At 41.7% G+C, this 24,000-nt stretch overlaps 2 protein-coding genes and 1 long non-coding RNA gene across 4 annotated transcripts in view; 2 read left to right on the top strand and 1 right to left on the bottom strand.

The window, feature by feature from the left end:
• The window catches only part of LOC138976510 (uncharacterized), a 445,777-nt gene that overhangs the window by 212,741 nt on the left and 209,036 nt on the right, over positions 1 to 24,000 (top strand). The window lies entirely within an intron of this gene.
• On the bottom strand, positions 2,053 to 17,097 carry LOC138976445 (vacuolar protein sorting-associated protein 37B-like). Of its 2 annotated transcripts, XR_011459001.1 has the most exons (6): positions 16,898 to 17,097; positions 14,425 to 14,662; positions 10,776 to 10,947; positions 9,060 to 9,142; positions 3,936 to 5,761; positions 2,053 to 3,887 (listed from the first exon to the last, which is right to left on the bottom strand). XR_011459001.1 is itself a non-coding variant. In XM_070349301.1 (5 exons), the coding sequence occupies exons 2-5, from the start codon at positions 14,653 to 14,655 to the stop codon at positions 5,468 to 5,470; spliced, it is 780 nt and encodes a 259-aa protein (XP_070205402.1). In that variant the 5' UTR covers positions 14,656 to 14,662; positions 16,898 to 17,097; the 3' UTR covers positions 2,053 to 5,467. The 2 variants fall into 2 exon arrangements, 1 of the variants encoding a protein (XP_070205402.1); XM_070349301.1 differs by having other exon boundaries at positions 2,053 to 5,761.
• The window catches only part of LOC138976444 (uncharacterized), a 6,048-nt gene continuing 1,902 nt past the window's right edge, over positions 19,855 to 24,000 (top strand). Inside the window, exons 1-2 of the mRNA XM_070349300.1 lie at positions 19,855 to 20,205; positions 22,103 to 24,000. The exon at positions 22,103 to 24,000 is cut by the window's right edge and continues 1,902 nt beyond it. Of these exons, the coding sequence (XP_070205401.1) occupies positions 20,193 to 20,205; positions 22,103 to 24,000 (1,911 nt within the window). The 5' untranslated portion in view covers positions 19,855 to 20,192. The remainder of the gene's footprint in view (positions 20,206 to 22,102) is intronic.

Below are 24,000 nucleotides of genomic sequence, written 5' to 3'. Positions count from 1 at the left end.
AACTTTATGTGCAGACCCAGAGACGGTATCCATCTCAGTCCAACCCGGCCCGTGTTACCACAGCGGCACGTAAAAGACCTCGGTAATTCCGCCATAAGTGTAGATGGCTAATACCACCAAAACATGCATACACTTGTGTATCTCATCTAAAGTCGGGTTAAAACCCCGGAACATGCCCCTAATGGCTTTGCCGTGAGGGTGTGAACCTTGAATTTCTCGAGTCGAACAGATTATATCTGCAATCGCTCATGACCGTACGCGCAGCAAACTCAGGTAGTCGTGTCGACATGCTCAAGAAAACGGCATTGGCCTACCCTGGCGGTTAGCACTGCACTGCGACTGGCTGTGCTTTGAAAGAAATTTAAAAGCTCTGCCTATTCTTTTCAATGTTTTTTAACCCCCAGCGTGTCGCTTTTGATAAGTTTTCAGAAGAAAACAAAATTGCTGTTTCGCCTATTCTACAGGGATTTATTGATACATGGATGGAGCCCTTAAGCATCAGATATGGACAGAAACACCTTTGACCTGTCGTATAAGACTGTGTGGTGAAAGAGCTACAGATGCATTCCCTCCCCTTTTAAGATCAGAGGGGGGCAAGAAATAGAGAATATTAGGTTAAGTGAGAGATGCATTCCCTCCCCTTTTAAGATCAGAGGGGGGCAAGACATAGAGAAGATTAGGTTAAGTGAGAGATGCATTCCCTCCCCTTTTAAGATCAGAGGGGGGCAAGACATAGAGAAGATTAGGTTAAGTGAGAGATGCATTCCCTCCCCTTTTAAGATCAGAGGGGGGCAAGACATAGAGAATATCAGGTTAAGTGAGAGAGATGCATTCCCTCCCCTTTTAAGATCAGAGGGGGGCAAGACATAGAGAATATGAGGTTAAGTGAGAGAGATGCATTACCTCCCCTTTTAAGATCAGAGGGGGGGGGGGGGGGGGGGCAAGACATAGAGAATATCAGGTTAAGTGAGAGAGATGCATTCCCTCCCCTTTTAAGATCAGAGGGGGGCAAGAAATAGAGAATATTAGGTTAAGTGAGAGATGCATTCCCTCCCCTTTTAAGATCAGAGGGGGGGCAAGACATAGAGAATATTAGGTTAAGTGAGAGATGCATTCCCTCCCCTTTTAAGATCAGAGGGGGACAAGAAATAGAAAATATCAGGTTAAGTGAGAGGGTTCAAATGCTGGAGGGGGGCACTAAAAGGCAATGATCATTTGTGGTACCAAATAGTGAAGTTCTATTTCACTACATAACTATAGACAAAACAAACAAACAAAACACGTAACAGAAAATCCAACTACTTCTAGCTAAGTGACACATTTTTATTGTATAACAAATGTCTACCATCATGGCAATTGTACTTTGAGCATTTAAAAAAAAAATCCATATGACAACAAAATAACACCATATGTGACCCTCCACCACGAAATGAGTCGCATGTCACCTCGCGCGGTTCTGCGCTAGGCTTAATATAAGTCCGGGGAGTGTCTGGTAACAGTGTGAGGGTCACCTTAGTCACAGGCTTATAACTCAAACAGTTTTTGCTCTTTTCTAAAACGGTTTTCACCACTGGATAGAGCATAAAAAGCTCTTTAGGAAAATGTAAAAATATGAAAATCATGCAAAGTTGACATGCGACTCATCCCGTGGTGGAGGGTCACATATTGCTACATTTTCTTACAAAGTATGTACAGAAATGACACAGCATTGCCCAAAACATGTCGTTTTAACTTACAGCAGATGTGATCTAGACCAGTAAAACAAGTCCTCTTTTCTGTACAACAGAAACTTGCATCGTTTTCTTCATTTCAATCTCACAGTTTGTTTCAGTAACCCTTTCTCGCAAGTATGGCTCTCTCTCTGACACACACGCACACACTTTGCTACTGTACCATACACACATGCAGTTTTTGCCACTTTAGATGCCACAAAAATCTGTACCCAACACTTTCTTACTAGCATGCTCTCTCACTCTCTCCAAAACACACTCGTATTCTGCAGACTGATACCCTACCAAAACCTGCCCACATAAATTGTATGGGAACACACACACACACACACACACACACACACACACACACACACACACACACACACACACCCAAGAGGAAACGAATAACACTATGAAAAACAACAAACATTTGTTTGTTCACAACACCAGCATTTTATACTTTACTGTACAAATCCGGCTACACAAAAAATACCATTGGACCTGCCACAAAGTATAAATCAACATGGTGTGTCTGGGAGGAAAAACTTGTAAGAAAACAGAAGATTTTGCTACAAGTAAATCTTGGAGACAAAACTTGTAAAAAAACAGAAGATTCTGCTACACACAATCACAAAATTCACCGCAGAGAGAAAACATACCAGGACAATATAATATAATATCAGGACACGAAACAAGCTACACGGTATGAATAACACAGAACATGAATGCATGCAATCACGTGTGGTCGCCTTTTCTGAGATATAACAGACTTCGTTTAAAAATACGTGTACTAATCCTTCTTGTGTAAACGAACATGTAAACTACCACACTCCTGTCCAGGCTTTTACATTGATAAGAACATATCGTCACGCTCATAAGAAAAATACCTATCTCAGTGTTAAGCATTTCTGGAGTGAAACTACAGGGGAAGCTACTGGAAGGGTATCTATCATGTGTCAGACAGTACAAACTCTCAGACCATCGGAAACCATTGCCACGGTAACGTAAGCAAAACTGCCGATCTTGTTTCTTGAGTTAGGCACTATTTCTTTATGATACAGGAAGACTTGTTTTGTGAATGTGAAAGTATGCAAAAACTCTTTGTGGGTTGTTACGCAGTTTTGCTGATTGAAAAAAATAAAAAATAAATCCCTGCGCTTAGAACTGTACCCACGGAATACGCGCGATATAAGCCTCATATTGATTGATTGATTGAAAATGTTGCTGTCAGCTCTTTATCTCACGTTTATCCAGCTGTCACCGCTCGAGATAGGCAGTTTGCAACTTAAAACTAAAATGAGAGAGGCAGATTGTTTTTTGCTGAGTCGATTTCGCAGATTGACACGGGTGTATCTTACAATAGACGGATCTAGATGTGGAACTGTTCAGCACATGTACGGGAACGTGTATGGGTAACGTCATCAAATCTAGTTTATACGTCACAAGTTTGACAAGATCTGCAGTCTTGGTGGGAGTAAAACAACGTATGCATTTGGAGCATTGGAGAAAAAAGTGAGTCGCGGGTGACGCAATATCTACACGAACGCGTACAGGTCTTTGCCACACGTTCGATCATCTAAAGCACTGTAGTGTTGTTCCCAGGCCTCGGTCTTCAGTCATTCGCACAAACTTTTTACATCGTAATACATTGTTCTGACCCCTGGCTGGTCGACCGTTTGATAATTCCGACACGCAAGTCTTAGCCAAGACATTTGGACTACTACATACATGTATTTTCAATCCAGGTCCAACTAATCTATTATCCTCACAGTCTGGGAACAACGTTGCTGTTACAAAGTCCAAATCAAAGGATGAAAGTCGCTTGTTCATTTCAATACTGCTTATTCTCTCAGGTGCCAGGAGAATGGTTCCGAATAACTCTCACTTACTCTATTACACATGTCGTATGCATTTAGACCGCTTACTTCCCTTTGGTTATCAGATGTTACAAAATCAATTTCACTCAAAATTATCACATTGCACAGAACACGGGAAGAGGTCCAAGCGACCTGGCTACAAACCTATTGTTCTGTCAGAAGACCTCCTACATGTCAAATCTATCAGACATTCCGCCGACCAGGGGTCAGAGCAATGGGTCAGATCAAAAAAGTAAGCGCCAATGACTGCAGACCAAGGCCCAAGAACAACACAGCTAACCCCATGTTAACCCTTAGGCTGGTTGTCGCGACATATGTCGCGCTACTTAAATACGTATACTGTCACCTGGTTGTCACGACATATGTCGCGCTTCTGGCTCAGTCTGTTTGGTCGGTTCCAATTACCTCCCATGGATGCGAAAACCTATATGACCGTTTTTTTCTCTGTTAATTCACCCGTGGCTATGCAACATGTGTTTGAGAATTGCACCAGTGTAAGGGTTAAAGCCTGGGCAGATGTGTGGTCACTTACAAGATGGTCTGCGTGGTAAGGAAGAACTCTTTACAACAAGCTCACTTCAACCACACCTTCCCTCTCCTTTCAGTCCAGTTGAAACCCCCTATTGAGACCCCAATATTTAAGACTTTCACTTTTTTAAGATCTTACTTGCCATCAAATGTTACTATCTAGTTCTGAATAGACGCACCATCAAGGCCTGTAGGGCATGAAGCGGCATCATCACTCAAGATCTTACTTTTATAGACGTTCTGTTCATAACAGGCCTGTTTACCCACACTTTGACTTTGGTGTACTTTCACCGAGATTCAGCGTATTTTCAAAATATTGAGAGTATTTTGCAACTCACAAGAAACGTTCATGAGCTATTGCTTCAAGGGCAGCAATAACATTGTCCATTTTCAGAAGTGAACTTTCAGGCGTTACTGATTTTCGCGTCGACATTTTTGTCAACGTGCTAGACTCAACAACAATGGCGCCAGATAAAATCTCGTCATATCACGTCTCACGTGATTACATTGACCAATCGCCTCATATTGATTGATTGAATCGTCAAAGCTGGATTTTATCCACTGGGCTATCGCGAGAACAGGTTTGGCAACCTACTTTCGATTTCTTCTTCTTCTTCTTCCATTTAGTGATCACGATCAAACTTGATTTTGTTTACGATCGTTGTATTTTTTTCTCTCTCCAAACGTATTGGTCGTATCCTTGGCAACTTTGCGTACAAAATACGACGAAATCGTATGGGTCAACAGGTCTGTGACATAACCTTGGAAAATGTACCTCCATTTTAAGACTCCCTCCTTTTTCTTTCTTTCTTTATTTGGTGTTTAACGTCATTTTCAACCATTCTAGGTTATATCGCGACGGGGAAAGGGGGGAGATGGGATAGGGGAAGGGAGATGGGATAGAGCCACTTCTTAATTGTTTCTTGTTCACAAAAGCACCAATCAAAAAATTGCTCCAGGGGCTTGCAACGTAGTACAATGTATTACCTTACTGGGAGAATGCAAGTTTCCAGTACAAAGGACTTAACATTTCTTACATACTGCTTGACTAAAATCTTTACAAACATTGACTATATTCTATACAAGAAACACTTAACAAGGGTAAAAGGAGAAACAGAACCGTTAGTCGCCTCTTACGACATGCTGGGTAGCATCGGGTAAATTCTTTCTCGTCCCAACCAATATGGGACTCCCCCTAACCCGCGGGAGTTCCCTCCTTTTTAAGACATTACTTCCTCAAATTGTTTGAGGTCTTAAAGGGGGAGTTCCACTGTTCTACTAGAATCAAAATTAAAAAGACGGTTTCCTTGCACGAAAAAACAACAACAGCTGGTTTATTAGTTTATCACATCAGGGTCTATATGAGCGGGGGTCCGGCATTCCGTACGCAGCCCCGATAGGGTAGGGGACAGAACTGGAGCCGACAGGGTAGGGCGCAGAACTGGGGCCAGGCGGGTACTGAGGATTGTGGTTGGGGGTGCCACCGCTCTGCGGCCACCCTGACGAGTGTCCGCCTTGTCGCAAAAGTTCCCCCATCTTTTCCGCCTTGATTCTCCGCATGTGCGCCTTTTTGCGACACGGGATGTAGCTCACAAGAAACTCTTCCAAGCCGGTCTCCTTGTCCAGCAACTTCTCTGCTACACCCTGAAAAAAGATATCATTTCTAGTTTACTACCCAACGGACGCATACCAGTTCTACATCAACACTTTCTACCCCACCTATGTTGACCAAGGTGGGTTTTTTTAGCCGAAACCAGCTGTGCTGCAGCAGGTCACTCCATATTATAGTAGTATCTGTGTTTCAACACGCTGGAATGCAGGCGTTAGATCAATGTTACAGGAAGCGACTGAAGCTAACAGTCTGAGCGGATATATCCGTACCTGGTCAGATAGAGCCATATGAGTGGGTACGGATATATCCATACCTGGGAGACAATGAGTTAACAGACATATCAGTTCATTTTCACACTTAAGTGTCCAGTAATGTATTTAATGTACCAGCAAATCTATGCTTAAATATACTCATGTTTGACACATTGTTACTTAGGCCTAACAAAAAAATAGGTGTGGTTACGGTAACCCGACCTACCCTATTTTTTTGGGCCGACCCTATAACTTTTTATTACATTTGTCAAAAAAATACCAAAAAAACCCAAGTTAACGAGTGCAGAAAACGCAATGAAAGCGAAAGCGCCCGAATCGCACACTTATTTCCCTGTCAAGTAGGTTTAATTTGTACACATTAGAAAAAAAAGTTTAAAAAAAAAAAAGTGATTGCCTACCTTCCTACCCTATTTTTTTTGGCTATGTTACCGTAACCACACCTATTATTTTTTTTGGCCTTATGGTGGGTGGGAGGACAGATTCTGTTACAGAGGAACCCACTGACACTGTATAGCAAGAACTGAACTTTCAAAATCTCATGCACTATGAAAGCTGCAAGTTTTCAAAATCACATGCACTATGTAACTTTGTAAGCTGCAAGTTTTCAAAATCAGAAGAAACTGGCTTGGGATTTAGACGACCTTTTTCAATTTCTTGCTGTTGCCGTTTTTTGTGGGTTTCTTTTGTGTGTGGGACAGGATCTGTCTGAAAATAAACCTTCCAAATCAGGATGTTTAATCCCAATGTAAATAATTTTAAACAAAAGACTATCTTGTGAACTTAGAAAGAATACATGTACAAACTTGTATACCCATATCAGTTGAAACGATGTTTTAACAAATCACTACATAGGGCTTGTTGTGGAGAGGTTATTGTACTGGCAGGAGAGACTGACGCATTCTGCTCTCTTTTCGCATTGTCCTAAAAAGGACAGACGGTGCTAGCCAGCGGTGAGGGCTGAAAGCGAGAAGTGACAAGCACAAGACACTTCGCCAACACACTAGACACGTCACACAACCGTTTGGCAGGCGTTTTAACAAATCAACAGCAGCAACCCAAACTCAATCACATCATAGACCAAATAGCCTGGACCGCCAACTCGTCACGTGACCCTTCGAGATTACGACGCTCGAATTTCAGGGGCGCTTAGCATCCAGTTTGAAAGGCCAGCGATTCGAAGACAGTGAAAAGAAAGCACGCTCCAGTTATTTGTGACAATGGGAGGTGACAATGAACTGGATTTTCCAAAACTCCAAACTAAACTTAACAAAACTCATCGAAAAACATGTTCCATATGCACTTTAGCTGAGTTTATTTTAGCATTTTCAGAACTTACCTCGACAACTTCGTCCATGTTTACAATCGACACCGGATATGACATGCCCCTGATTTCTGAAAGGCCATGTAAGCGTAGGTTCCTAAATGCGAGAGGCCGCTACCTCGTAATAGAGAGAAAGAGCGGAGAGAGAGCTAGTTGGCTATCCAGGATAAATGGTCTATGCTCACATACAGTGCCCCCCCCCCCCCCCCCTTTTAAGACTTCCCCCTTTTTTACATTTAGTCAAGTTTTGACTAAATATTTTAACATAGAGGGGGAATCGAGACGAGGGTCGTGGTGTATGTGTGTGTGTGTGTGTGTGTGTGTCTGTCTGTGCGTGTGTGTGTGTAGAGCGATTCAGACCAAACTACTGGACCGATCTTTATGAAATTTGACATGCGAGTTCCTGGGAATGATATCCCCGGACCTTTTTTTCATTTTTTCGATAAATACTTTTGATGACGTTATATCCAGCTTTTTGTAAAAGTTGAGGCGGCACTGTCACACCCTCATTTTTCAATCAAATTGATTGAAATTTTTGTAAAGCAATCTTCGACGAAGGCCGGACTTGGGTATTGCATTTCAGTTTGGTGGCTTAAAAATTAATTAATGACTTTGGTCATTAAAAATCTGAAAATTGTAATAATTTTGTTTTTATATAAAACAATCCAAATTTACGTTCATCTTATTCTACATCATTTCCTGATTCCAAAAACATAAATATGTTATATTTGGATTAAAAACAAGCTCTGAAAATTGAACATATAAAAATTATGATCAAAATTAAATTTCCGAAATCGATTTTAAAACAATTTCATCTTATTCCTTGTCGGTTCCTGATTCCAAAAACATATAGATATGATATGTTTGGATTAAAAACACGCTCAGAAAGTTAAAACGAAGAGAGGTACAGAAAAGCGTGCTATGCAGCACAGCGAAACCACTACCGCGCTGAACAGGCTCGTCAGTTTCACTCCGTTTTGTACAAGCGGCGGACTACGGTCATTGTGAAAAAATGCAGTGCGTTCAGTTTCATTCTGTGAGTTCCACAGCTTGACTAAATGTAGTAATTTCGCCTTACGCGACTTGTTAGATGTTCTGTTCATAGCCTCTGTAAATTTCCCCCTCATTCAGACTTCTCTTCTTTGAAGAAGACCTGATTATGCACCCGTTTATATAAGCTTGTGTATAGGATTTGGTCTGTCTGTTTATCTGTCTTTTGGTTACACTTGTATCTTTCGTACTCTGGGTTGAATTGAGCTGGCATTTGGTGAGTAGCTTTTTTTTTTTTATTCTTCTTCTTCTTCTTCTTCTGCGTTCGTGGGCTGAAACTCCCACATACACTCGTGTTTTTGCATGAGTGGAATTTTATGTGTATGACCGTTTTTACCCCGCCATTTAGGCAGCCATACGCCGCTTTCGGAGGAAGCATGCTGGGTATTTTCTTGTTTCTATAACCCACCGAACTCCGACATGGATTACAGGATCTTCTCTGTGCGCACTTGGTCTTGTGTTTCTGTGTACACATGAAGGGGATTTGCCACTAGCAGGTCTGCACATAAGTTGACCTGGAAGATCGGAAAAATCTCCACACTTAACCCACCAGGCGGCCGCGGCCGGGATTCAAACCCTCGACCTTCCGATTAAGAGGCCGACGTCTTACCACCCCGCCACAGCGCCAGTCTGTTTTCTTTATTTATGAAGTAGTACCGTACACTGTGTAACAAATGTTAAACTAACCTCAGATTCTTCCTCTGCTTCGGCAGCTGCTGTCTGCAACAAGGCATGTATAGTGTCAAGGTTTTGACTCTTGCTTGATTCATCTGAAAAACACACACAAAACTCACTGAATCAACAACAACAAAGACAACAACATCAAAAGCAATGGCAACAGCAAGAAACACAGCAGCAGCAATAATAACAAGAAATTCCTCCGAGGTAGGAAAAACACCCCCGTCCTTACCATTCTCACTGCCACCAACTGAGAAGGTTATTTCCCTTTGACCATTAATATGTCCCTCTATAAGTTCTTGTAGAATCTTAATCCACCAATAACTCCCTAACCGTGTGTTTGACTGGTCCCAATTTTTGTAAGGACCGTCTCAGGAATGTATAGAACCTGTTCACCAAGTTTGGTGACGATCAGTCCGTTCATTCTTGAGATCTATATGCGAACACAAAAACACAAACAAACAAACAAACAAACACATCGACCGAATCCTATACACACCCCTATACCGGGGGTGTAACAACAATACTCCTAAAACTATGTTTGTCTACCACTACCTGATTAATCTCAACCAAACTACAATTTGCGGCCCATTATTGTTATTTAACAGAGCTGGTTATACTAGAAGAAAAAGGCTTGTTTCTTTTTTCAACTGTGATCCAGTTGCCATATAATGGAAATCACGGTCAGAATTGTGAAGCTTGCATGGCTTGGGGCATGTGTGTGTGTGAGATATGGGCCGGTGGTGGACACGGCAGTCAACTAAAAACAAACCCACTTCTTCTGCGGTCGTGGGCTGAAACTCCCACGTACACTCGTGTTTTTTGCACGAGTGGAATTTTATGTGTATGACCGTTTTAACCCCGCCATTGAGGCAGCCATACGCCGCTTTCGGAGGAAGCATGCTGGATATTTTCGTGTTTCTATAACCCACCGAACTCTGACATGGATTACAGGATCTTTTCCGTGCGCACTTGGTCTTGTGCTTGCGTGTGCACACGAAGGGGGATAAGCCACTAGTAGGTCTGCACATAAGTTGACCTGGGAGATCGGAAAAATCTCCACACTTAACCCACCAGGCGGCCGCGACCGGGATTCGAACCCTCGACCTTCCGATTAAGAGGCCAACGTCTTACCACCCCGCCACAGCGCCCGTCAAACAAATCCACAGAAAGTGGGAAGTTTTGAGACTTTTTCACTTCAAAGCCCAATTTCAAGTGTAAAAAAAAAAACCAAGGGGGGTGGGGTGGGGATTGTGTGTGTGTCTGATATGGTCCCGCCTTGGATAAGGAAATCAACAACAAAACACAAACCCACAGAAAGTGGGAAGTTTTGAGACTTTTTCACTTCAAAGCCCAATTTCAAGTGTAAAAAAAAAACCAAGGGGGGTGGGGTGGGGATTGTGTGTGTGTCTGATATGGTCCCGCCTTGGATAAGGAAATCAACAACAAAACACAAACCCACAGAAAGTAGGAAGTAAGCAGACTTTCCCCTTTAAAAGTCCAGTTTAAAGTGTCAAAAAAATAACAATAAATAAACACACACAACAGGCTTACCTAACCTGGATTTTGTGATGCCAAGGTCAGTTTTGAGCTTGTTGACGGTCTCATACAGCGTGGCCAACCTCTGTCTTGAGCCAGTCAAGACGGGGTTGCAGCGACACAGCGGCAGCAATAATTACAACAAAAATCCTAAAACTACGTTTGTCTTCCAGATTAATCTCTTACCTAGCCTGGACTTTGTGATGCCAAGGTCAGTCTTGAGCCTGTTGACCGTCTCGTAGAGCGTGGCCACTTCTGTCTTGAGCGAGTCGAGACGGGGCTGCAGCGACAAGTTGTACTCGGCCAGACTCTTGTTCTGGGCCACCAGTTCATCATGGTCAGACTGGACACGGCGTACCTGGTAAAAAAAATTAAAAAAATATAAAAAAAACAGTCAAAATAAACATGTTAGACCCAAAAATAATTAAATGTTTGTTTTTAATAACAAGGCATAAAAAATGGGTCAGTAGGTCAGTTCCTTCTTTTTCACCCTTTTTCTTTTTGTTGATGGAAATTGTTTTTAGAAGTTGCTGCAAATCTTCTACCAGTTTGTTCAGTTTGTATACAACAACAACAACACACACTCGCACTCACACAGACAGACACTGTGCACACACTCACACATATATGGTCAAGGCTCTGGAGGTGACTCCAATGAGTGTGACATGCAAGAACAAATTTCAATGTTATTACAAGCTGACAATTTCCTGACAATTTACTAGGTGTGGTCATGCTAAACTTCTACGAAAAATGTTTTTCACACTTGAGCCATCGTTTAGATGTATTTACAAAAATAATATCAACGTTCAAACATAACATGACGCCATCACAATTTCAGATTCAGGCAATTTAATGATCCAAGAACAAACAAAAAGAAATGTTGGTGGTGTTTCTTTATTGCTAGACCACACATCCATCAATACAAACAAGATAAGCAGGTAAGAATCTCTAATTGGGTCAAATACCTGAGCTTGAAATTGCTTAAACATAACATGACACCAAAACACTACGTCAAAATGCAGCATGGAGTTCAAAGACAAAATACTATCAATACTAAGTCCAAAACAGAAAACATAGATAATGTTTGTGTGTCTCCAAAATATCATAATGAAAATACTAATTATAGTCATCAAATTAAATCAATAATAGAGCCATCCTTCACTGGATGCTGCGTAACACCCGAAAATGCCAAAAATTAAACCAAGAACACGCCCAAATCAATCATTTTGGCATTAAATAATAATAAAACATTGTTACATACATTATTTCCTTTGCCAAAAAAAAAAAAGTGGATGTGTTACCTTGTCTTTAAATGAGAGGGAAAAAAGAAAAAGTAGCCATGCTTGAACATAACATGACGCCGTGACAAAAGATAAACTTACATCATCTGGAGCTATAGATGCAAATAAAATATCAAATTCAGAAGCCATTGTGTGCATAGCATTGGTAGCTACATTGCACAGTTAACTGCATAGCCAAGTCACAACCTTAGAAAAAGTTATTCTGAAATTAAAACACTGAAACATAACTTGACGCCATGAAACATAACATGACGCCGTGACACAGTCTTAATCAGGCTAAAGTGGCAAAACCAAACATAATGAAAGAACAGGAGGACAGCTATCTACATGTACATGCAGCGATGGTAGGTAATTATTAGCCACCAAATAATCTGATGTGTAAACTTAATCTTTTATGTTTGCACAGAAAATTTGCTGTTTGAGCATAACATGACGCCATGAAACATAACATGACACCATGACAAAAGATAAAATTACATCCTCTGGAACTATGGGTGTAAGTAAGTCATCCAATTCAGATGCCATTGTGTGCACATAAAAGGCTGCTACAGAGCTAAGTTTACTGAATAGGTGAGGGGCAACCTTAGAAAAAGTTTTTGTACCATGAAAAAATGCCCAAACATAACTTAAGACCATGTTCAAACCAATTAAAAGGAAAAAATGTATAGTCTACATTTACCTGTACAAAATGCTAGATAAAAAGGAAAGCTAGATGAAAATAGACTAAGAAACTATAAAAATTAAACTCAATATTACACAACAACACTGTGACAGTTCAAGCTGACACCGATGTGTTATGTTGTGTTTGGACATGGATCACACTAACTACAAAAAAAACGTGGTTTCTATGGGGGGGGGAAGTTATTTGAAACAGATAATATCAATATTAAATTCTACATCTGTTTTTCTTTACCAAAAATAAAATAAGTAAAAAACCGAGTGCCCAAACCTAACATTACACCAGCCGTGGCAGCAGAGATCGACTGTGCATAGCGTCAAGTTATGTTTGGACATAAAACTAGCACTCGGCGATCAGACACAATAAGGGTCTACAAGTTCAGACCCAATGATGATGTCAATGCATAGTATTCAATCTGCCACAAAAATTAGTGTATGTTAGAAGACATTTAGTTGAACGAGTTTAAACATAACGCTGACGACCTCGAACTTGGTGTAAAGTTGCGTTTGATCTCCTGCATCCCATAATATCAACCACGTATCTTGTAAATCGCAGTAAATGACTTTTAGAGGTACTTCACGAAGTGATTTCATGAAGGGATGCATCATTGATGGTTGAAAACGTACTTAGCTCTATCAAACCAAAAACGCAACAGTGACACCACATGATCGGCATGAATGCACATGACAAAGCAAAAATTGACAAATGTAGGAACGAAGGAAAGTGTTGATGAAAGCACAATTATTCAGACAGGATCTCTAGTTTTATCAGAGAAACAGAACTCAGCACTCGAAAGCCTAATGTGGTCATTACTTCATATTCTATCCATAATTTCGCTGGATTTGCACAAACTCAACAAATGACGCCAAAATAAAAACCTTACCTTTCAGCCTATTCTCGGCGTCCATCGCGCGCTTTGTCTTCAAATGGCGCAATATTCTAAATTGGAGTGGTTTTCACTTCCATGCCTGATTAATCTCCAAAAAATGGAGTGAAAAATACACATACATTGTTCCTTTTTCGTGTCCAAACGCAACGGTTTGTTGACACCATATCGCTTCCGCAAAATCAATGTAAATTTCTTGCTGCATCAGAGTTTAAAATGTTCGCTTGCTGATTAATCCAAGAACTAAAACATAAAATCTTTCAGATTAGAGGTTAATCACGTGTGTTGGATGCGGATATTTCTTTCAAGTTAACATCGATCGCTATCACCCAAACATGACACCACGCGTTGTGTTTGAGCACGATTGATGACGCTCTATATAAACAAGAAACGAACAAATATTTGACACGCACGTAACGTCAATAGGAATTGATAACGTTTTAAGAATTCGGAAATCAATAAATTGACTCTTGATTCGATCTTGTTATGGTGAAAAATGCCGTCTGAAGTGACACACAGGTATGTCTGTCACGTTTTTCTTCCACCACGATCGTCGATTTTTCATTAAAAAAAATTGTTTTTTAATGACAGAAAGCAAGTTTAACTCATTTTATGTCATCACACGAGGCTTTGATTATATAAGAACAAGTGACAACAGTTTGATTACATTAATTCTTTATCTTCAACCTTAGAATCGCAGTCAAAAATGCCAACTGGTGATTTCTGCACTCGAGCCACCTCCTGAGCCTTGACCATATGCGTACCAGGTCTTCAGTTTTTATGTGACAACAACACACACTCTCGCACACACACACACACACACCTGCTGCAAATCTTGTACCAGGTTGTTCAGTTTGTATACAACAACAAAACACACTCACGCGCACACACCTGCTGCAAATCTTTTACCAGGTTGTTCAGTTTGTATACAACAACACCCACCCACACACACGATCGACACACGCGTACCTGCTGCAAATCTTGTACCAGGTCGTTGAGTTTGCTTTCATCGTTGAGCAGGTGCTGCAAGTCGTCCTTGTCAAGATGTTGCAGCAGAGCCAGCGCCGCAGTGTCGTCCATCCGCCCAATAATGTTCAAGGCGGGCATGATATGTTGTGGAGATCGTCGGCCAACTCCTGCATTGAAGCTGTGCTGGCTGACATTGTCTCTGCCATATTGACTGTTGTAGTGGTTATACATGGCACATCTGTCAACAGGTGAGAAATTGTGATTCAATTGCAAAGGCAAAGCACTGTTAAAACCAAAGTGTCAAGAACTTCACTGCCATACTGACTACAATTGCAAAGGCAAAAGTAAATGTACTGTTAAAACAATTAAGAGTCCAGAACTTCACTGACACTGACAGTTAAATACACACATGTTCTTGCTTTCTTTTCTTTCTTTATTTGGTGTTTTATGTCGTTTTCAACCACGAAGGTTATATCGCGACGGGGAAGGGGGGGGGGGGGGGGGGGGGGGAGATGGGATAGAGCCACTTGTTAATTGTTTCTTGTTCACAAAAGCACTAATCAAAAAATTGCTCCAGGGGCTTGCAACGTAGTATACACACATGTACAGAAGTGAGTTATCGAACACTTCTTTACACAAAGAGGGTCAGGAGTAAACACACACTTGCAATTAACACATGTATGCTCACAATCACATGCTCATACACACACCACACACACACACAGTAACAGTACAGAACATTTATATGCACTTTTTCAGAGCTCATGATTACCATGACAATTTAATAGTGTAGTTTCCATTAAATTCAAGTCATTTTTAATCCCAAGCCCAAAAGCTAACATCTACTGATGAATACAATTTTTTTATACCAAATCATATCCTTGTAAATTACAAAATGACATTCGCTTTCCTGCTCCTACGTGCTTTTGAGATGTTAGGAAATCTATCTGAATTGTGAATATCATACACCATTACCAATACCAGTGGTTAACCGGATAATGCAGGATTTCCTGGTTGCCTAGTGAGAACTTTCAGCCCTGCTGCTGTTCTGACAAGAACAATGAACCCTTCCTCAAGTTCCTGTCAACAGTACATCTAGTAGAGCAGCTATACTGGATTACTTCCCTTGAACACATAAAATAAAGGATGATAGAATGATAAGGCCCCCCCCCAAAAAAAAAGGTGTGGTTAAGGTAACATAGCCAAACAAAAATAGGGTAGAAAGGTAGGCAATCACTTTTTTTTTTAACTTTTTTTCTAATGTGTACAAATTAAACCTACTTGACAGGAAAATAAGTGTGCGACTCGAGCGCTTTTGCTTTCATTGTGTTTTCTGCACTCGTTTTCTTGGTGTTTTGGTGGGGTTTTTGACAAATGTAATAAAAAGTGATAGGGTCGGCCCCTAAAAATAGGGTAGGTCGGGTTACCGTAACCACACCTATTTTTTTTGTAGGCCTAAGTTAAAATACTTACAACTCTATTTGATCTTCATGAGTGTATCAGTGTGAGTGTGAGAAATTAACAATAACATGTACTCGAACTCCGATCCCATGTAGCATGTGACACCGACAGGGTTTGTGAATTTGGGAAATAAACTTTTAAATTTTAATCTGTTTTTCAGCAAATTTTTGTTAGTTTTAACGATGATCATGATTTTACATCACTGCAAATGATTTGACGAAGATGAAGACTATGAGTAATAAGAAATTAAGACGGTGGCATTAGTTATAGTTGAAGCTAACTAGTAATAATACATCATGTATTATGCTAACTAGTAATTTAATACATCATGTGTTATGCTAACTAGTAATAATTATAATACATCATGTATACACCTTTTCGGTATTTGAGCATGCAGCTCTCGGGAGACACGCTCTTTCTTATGCTTTGAACGTCACAAGAACTTCGAACCTCTGCTTTATCAGCTTGTCCAAGATAGCTTAACACATGCTTTGCTATGCTTTGAAGATTGCGAGAGCTTAGAATACCGATAGGGTCTAGCTATTACACTACATGTATATATACATGTATTAGCTGCACTAAGTACTCTATTTTCACTTTTGCTTACCCTAGACTAGGAGTAGGAAATATCATTACCAAACGTTATTAAGTTTGCTGAAAGAATCATAGCCTAAATCATTGCCCAAGTCAGTTATGGAACAAGTCAACGTCAAATTTCAAGTTCCAACTACAATACTGGCAATATTGGGACAGTACAGAAGTCAGATTCAACTAGTGACTACAATTTGCAGTAAAGGTAACACTCATGTAGGGGTTCAGAAACTTCCTCTCACGATTTGTCCTTCTCCTACATAAACAGGGCAAAATAAAAGTAATTCAGCATACACTATTAAAACAAGACAAGCGATAAAAAAAACTTTAACAACAATATCAACAAAGACGTACATTTCTCTATTGGTTGTTGTGTTACACTTGACTTACACAAGTTTCTTTTACGAGGCGGAATACTTACCCCAAGTGCTCCCAGTCTTCTGTTTTGAGCTTTTCGCCAAGTCTACGTTAAGGATAACAACCTCAGACACTCTAATGTAACGTTTGACAGATTCAAGAGATCATTTTACGTGTCCGAATCGCCTCTCATTGCGAAATATTACAGCAAAAAGCTGACTCAATCGCAAGATCTGAGGCGAACAACAAGGAACACAACTCACTTACTTCCGCCTTTCGAGCGGGAAGAGTAGCCTCCCATGCGTTGAATCCACGATCGCTTAGTGGTATTCAAAACATCCTGCCCGGCCGTGCAGGCTACTGATTACATAAGTGGGTTGAGCGCGCGCGCGCGCACACACACACATACACACACGCGCGCGCGCACATTAAAAAAACACAGACGGAAGAGAGTAGACGTGTTTTTGTAGTGTGTTCCAATTATAACTGACTGGGATGTAAACTTTGTATTTCAGTCAGTGTGACAGCCCGTTCCGGGGCCGTTGCCACTCAGGATCAGGATCAGGATCGATACATTGCAGGAACCTTTTTAGGTTATCGTCGCAACGGAAACGAGAGAGCGCAACCCCAAGTTCAAAAGTTTTTTGATACCCGTAGTTATTTGTTTACCATTTTTGTCCTTGTCCTCCGCTTCCGAGAATGACCGTAAAAGGCGGCTATGCCGTTTTTGCGCATACGTGAGTACTAGGTATCCTTGGCACAATGGGTCAAAAATCCCAAAAATAAGGCCTTAAAAAAATAAGCCCTTATTTTCAAAATAAGGCCTTATTTTTGGAAATAAGCCCTTATTTTCGAGAAATAAGGCCTTAGTTTTAAATAAGACCTTAAATCTCTATAGTCATTAAAAATGAAGGCGTAAAGAAATAAGGCCTTATTTATTCAGTGAAATTATCAACTTCCACGAAAAGAAGACTTGTTGTTATTTTTTTTATTAAATCTTGAGGGCTAGTTATAGGTTATTTCCAGCAAGCTTCTTAATGAATTAATAAAAATAGCCTTTAGCTTTTATTTTCTTCGATTTGTTGAAGGTGGTCCATATTAGGGGACTCGCACATACTTTGAGATTTTGCTATAATTTTTTGTTTCCAGTAGAAACTCCGGGTCAACACTGCTAAAATGTAACAAATGCGGTCTTAGCTGTCATATATAATAGCAATTTTTGTGTGATAAAAGCTTTGGCTGTGGACAGAATTTCGAAACGAGTCCGTTTTAGGCGGCAAATTTAGAGTGAACGCTGCCAAAAGTGAAAAAAAGCCCAACGGTTTTGAGATTTCTGTTTCTGCAACTGTTTTGACATGCAGTGCAAGTTATCCAGAGAATAAAACTTTTTTGAGCGCTCTAGCGCCGTTAGTTTGTCAGAACAGGAGGTGGTCCATATTAGGAGCCGGTCCATATTAGGAGCCGGTCCATATTAGGAGCCCTTCCCCTGCATGCACATTATCTACGCATATGTACATGACGTGAAGTAGTAGGAATTGTGGGATCATCCTAGCCTTTCCTCCTCTTTCTGAGGAGATCAGTTATAGTGGGGTTAGGGGGGGGGGGGGGGGGGCAATTCAGTGAAGAACAGGAACATTCGAGTGACACGTGACCCCCAGCTAGCCGGCTCCCCCCACACTGACGCAGATCCCCTAACGCCCTAGACTCCAATCCCTAACCGAATTTAAAAACAGGTACAAATCATTGTTTTAAATCACTCGGCTTACGTCGGGTGGGCGGAGAGGAGGAGGGAAGAGAGACACCTTGATAAGAATACCCTACAGAATACAGAATATGGGCCAAAGAAGGAAACTCGGCTCCACTGATTTGAAATGCCAATATCTTGCACTTTAATAACAATTAAGACTTCTCCCACACGTATGCCGTCGACAAAACACAAACAAACAAAAAGAAGAAAAAAAGAAAAATTACAAAAATTATAATGCGTGATTTAATCTATCCAGTGCAAAGTATGGAGTTTTTACGTGAGAGAGTTTCAGGTTCGGAAAAGAAACACACCGTCTGTCGTATTAAGTGCACCATTTTCAGTCCATACCTTTCATGTTTTGTGGCAAACAAAATAATAATCATCCCCTATTTTCTTTTATCCCCCCAAACATTCCGACCCCTGTGTACCCCCCCCCCCCCCCCCCCCCCCTCTCCCGGCCTTCCTCCACGAAGATTACTCCAACCCATAACGTTTCACTACTAGTTCCGTGTGTACACATTATTTAAACACATTAGGCCATTCAAACTTCCCAAACATGCTGTCAGTCTCAGCAAAAATATCGCTGTTACCTGTACGCACTACAAATTTACTTACATGATCTACTCAAACCTTCGCTGTCATAGCAGCTGAAGATCGCTGCGTGTTTTGTGTCAAGCTGACCTCGTAGCTTTGTTGATGTCCCGACCACAGGCGCTATATTTCATTACATATGATTCACCGTAATGTTCGGGTTTTCCCGTTATGTCGTTATTGTTATACAGAGCAGATCATCTTCCCGTAGACCTGTCTGCAACAGTGCTGTCATTTTCTGCTTCTCTTCTTCTTCTTCTTCCACCAACTTGCCAATGTTTCGGTGGTTAAAAGAAAAATCTTAAACAACAACAACAACAACAACAACAACAACAATAACAACAACAACAACAACAACAACAACAACAACGGCAGCAGAAGCTGCAGCAGCAGCAGCAAAAACAGCCTTTTAAAGATCCCCAAACCAACCACAGCCACCAACCGATCTGTGTAAACTTGACAAACAAACAAGCACTGTGACATTCCGAAACTTCTTAAAAAAATGAAAATGTCCAGGAACAAAATGAATAATTGTCGATATCTCGCAGTAAAAAAAAAAAAAATTAAATAAAATATAAAAATAAAAAGCTGAACGAAATTGGATCTGGCACCTGTGGTCACGCTACTCTGACGCAGGTCTGGTCTATTTCGGTCTTGTCAACATCAAAATGGCCTCCACGACAGCGAGGCGTTTAACTAGGGGAAACCCCGCGCCGGTCCAAAGACGACGTGCCCTCGCCTAACTGGCTCGGATCACTCACGTGACCACAATATTGACATTTTCCAGCCTGGAGACGTGCATAGATAATGTTTACTTATCAGCCAGGTAGCACATTCCTGAAAGATTGACATTTTGTTCTGCAACGTTTGTAGTGATCAATGCTAGACACACTTAGAGTGCTCGACGATTCTGCTTTGACAGCAGACTTTTGACTGAGCCAAGCAGGTGTCGCTGTACACACACACACACAGTTGTGGGAATGAACTCCGCCAGGGCGTCGTGACTGTGTGTCATTTCACCATGGCTGAGACAGGTAGGCTTAGTGTTTAAAGAAACCGATCAATGTATTTGCACATTCGCCAACTAAAAAGAGGGAGCATTATATTGGGATGATTGCTGTCGTTTTTGTGTTTTAATTTCAACGACGTGTGTGCGTGTGTGTGTGTGTGTGTGTGGTGTGTGTGTGTGTGTGTCAGTGTGTGTGTGCGCGTGTGTGTATATGTGTGTGTGTGTGTGTGTGTGTGTGTGCGTGTATGTGTGGCTGTGCCGTGTATGACGGTGTGTGTGTGTGTGTGTGTGTGTGTGTGTGTGCATCAGTGTGTGTGTGGTGTGTGTGTGTGTGTGTGTATGTGTGTGTGTGTCAGTGTGTGTGTGTGTGTGTGTGTGTGTGAGTGTGTGTGTGGGTGTGGGTGTGTGTAAAGAAGTTAGGCGACAATATCATTTGGTGTGAACAGGCGATTGAGACAGAATTAACATGTTTTGGAAGGATTGGAACGAGCCGGCTAGGGTCGACAGTTAGACTTATAGTATGGTGTGTTATAGTATGCAGGAATGCGTGATTGTCGCATTGCAATGCTGTCTCCCCGTGTATAAGCACACATACCTGAATGAAATCTTGTGATCTTATGATTCTGGGAGATCTGTTTGTGTCCTATATAAAAAAAAAAAATGGGTTTAGCTTTGCGAATAAATTGTAGATACTCTTGCAGGGCTGGAACGGTATGAGAGGGAGGGGCTTCCACAATTAGGCAGGGGTACATGGGCTGGCCAGGTAGGGGGTCGGGGGTGGGGGCTCTCCCTCCCCCCCCCCTCTCAAGTACTTTCGGAATTTAGCATTGAACGGGATATGTTATATTATGGGTCTTTCCTTGAGAACGTTGCATTTGCCGGGTAAGGGGGTGAGTCCCGGATCCAGCCCTGTCTCAGTGTCTGTCAAAATAACAAAGGTTATCTCTATTTTTCTGGTTTGCCTTTAAAACTAAGAATGGGCTCTTGGTCGGAGATATCGGAGATACAAATAGCTTTGGTATTCAAAGCACAAACGCATTAATTTCGCTGGTACAGTAAACTGACCTCCCCGCAGTGGCGACTTTGAAAATGTCCAGAACAAAGGCACGTAGAATGATCGTCAAAAATGATTCTTCGAATTAAACTTTTCTGGCACTGTCGTACCTTGTCTGTCCACGTTGCTATTTTGGACACGCTTTCTGGATTTATGGAAAGTGAGTCTGGAATCTGGCAAATGGTAGTAAACAACACTGTTGTGAGGAGGCAAAACAATTATCAGGTGGAGCAGCGAATATCGATGTATTCGTAGATTGTGTTAAAACAATACTTGTATAAAATGCAATAAATGAACTTTCAAACACCGGTTTAAAGTTATTCCTGGCGTGTGATTTCACTAGTCCAAATCTCAACACCAACTGTGGGCGTCTTGGGGCGATGAGTCATATACTTGTGTATCATATTCTTCTTTCTTTTGGATAGGGATCCTTTATATCGGTAAAGCAAACCAAACAATACCAAACAGTTCCAGCACGCACTCTTAAAGCCATGTTGATGGATAATCCACTAAACATTTAAAGCCATGTTGATGGATAATCCACTAAACACTTAAAGCCATGTTGATGGATAATCCACAAAACACTTAAAGCCATGTTGATGGATAATCCACTAAACACTTAAAGCCATTTTGATGGATAATCCACTAAACACTTAAAGCCATGTTGATGGATAATCCACTAAACACTTAAAGCCATTTTGATGGATAATCCACTAAACACTTAAAGCCGTGTTGATGGATAATCCACTAAACACTTTAAGCCATGTTGATGGATTATCCACGAAAAACGTAAAGCTTCTGTGTCTACTGTTCATTGTATCGTTATTTATGGCGTTGCTCAAACAAAAACGTTCTCTCTTTCTTTCAGATCTCTCCTACCGCTCTCTTGAAGAGAACCTGAAGACCTGTCGGAAGAACTTCGAAGACTTTCACCGCCAGCTGAACGACTTCCCTCACAGCTTTCAACTGGAGAACCAGGACAGGCTTTTGGTGGACCAGCTCAACAAAGTCCGTCGCTCCCTGGAGTCAGCACTAGAAGTAGGATACAAGACTCCTGTGGAAACGGCAAGAGCGAGAAACCTTCTAGCCTTCGTCCTCTTTCGCCTCGGGCAACCCGCTCGAGCCCTTCAAGAAACGCAGGAGGCTTTGAACAGCGAAGGAGAGCACCAAAACCTTGTATCTTTGGCCAACGAGGCTGTCATTCTCTGGCACCAGGGGCAACGCTACAAAGCGCAGGAGATTGTCCAGAAGCTTCACAACTTGAAGAACGAGGCACCAGAGTTTGGCTATCTTGCTGTCAAGGCAAAGGCAGAATTAGCCTTTTGTTACACTCGTTGTGACCCCAGTGTCTACTCTCTCGCGCAAAATATTTTCATCGAAGTCCTTCGTGATGCGGAGGAACCGGATGTCTGGCTCTGGACATTCGGCCTCGCGCTCACGCTTCGTCGACAGCTCCGAACAACGCTTAACCCGACCCCTTCAGAGATTGAGGAACACCTGAGAGTTCTACGACTGTACTTAGGCATTACAAAGAACTGCAAATCCTCCAACAGCTTGAAGGCAAAAGCATTCGCAGAAATTGCGCTTGTATTGTATGTTCGGAACGCAGAGCAACTGGAAAGTGCGTTACAAAAAGAAGCGGACATGACTGTTGCACAAGCGTGTGAAAAGGCTCTTGCATGCGATCCGGACGACAATTCAGCACTCTGGAAGTGCGGGAAGCTGTACAGGTACCTGCGCCAGCCTGACAGGTCTTGCGAGCTACTCAAGAAAGCAACGTGTCTCCGACCAACGACGAAAGGGCTGCACCAACTTGGGTTGACGTACAAAGCCCTGGCTACCCAAGAGAAGCACAAACACAGCTCGTCAGGACAGCAAAGTGAAGATGGAAACAAATCTAACGAGACGAATACATCCGGGGTGGATTTTCAAAATTTCATGCGACAGTTGTCAAGATCTGCAAGCTCGGAGAACAACAGCTTGGCAATTAATAACTTACATCCAGCTGAAACACAAGACCAGAAGTCTAGTGAGACCAAAATATCAACAACGATGGCAACAGAAGCAACGGCCCAACAGTCTGAAGAGACGATGAAATTCACAACATCGGGTACAGACACGCCCACACAAGAAATGTTTGCAATGTGGAAGTTGGTCAAATCTCCAACCAAAGGAACAACACAATTTTCAAGAGAAGATCCATTCATCGCAGAAGCCATCGATTCCCTGTTGCGCGCAGTTGAAATCAGTGAATGGGAGAACGCTCGCGCAATCTACGCCCTAGCGATGCTACATAAGAGTTTAGGCGAGTACGAATTGGCGAGGGAATGCCTGGAGAAGTCCCTTTGGAAGGAACACTGCCTCGGAGTCTTTGACAAGATCAACTTCTTCGAGCAAGTCGGGTTAATCTTGAATGAAATGGCAGAGAAGCAAACAGACGAACCGAAGAAAAAGCAACTTGTTGAGAACAGCGAATCCATGCTGCTGATGGCTTTGAAGATTGCATCAGAACAATTTGCCAGCCGGCCAGAGATCAAAGAAAACATAGGAAACTTCTGGCACTCCTTCGATACTCTGTTTCAAGCAGTCGAAGACAAAGATCATAGTGCATCACAAAAGCTTCGCGAAAAGGCGACTCTGTTCATGCTCATAAGAAAGCACAAGAAGTCTCTGGCTCTCTTGCAAGACATTGAAGCGATGGACCCTCAGAAAGGAAACGACCCCGAGCATATGAAACTTTGCATCGAAAACTACGTGGAACTTCAG

Source organism: Littorina saxatilis, linkage group LG9 (assembly GCF_037325665.1).
Source record: "Littorina saxatilis isolate snail1 linkage group LG9, US_GU_Lsax_2.0, whole genome shotgun sequence".
Lineage (NCBI taxonomy): Eukaryota > Metazoa > Mollusca > Gastropoda > Littorinimorpha > Littorinidae > Littorina > Littorina saxatilis.
The sequence above is the reverse complement of the archived record's forward strand: the minus strand, read 5'-3'. Positions and strand labels throughout refer to the sequence as shown.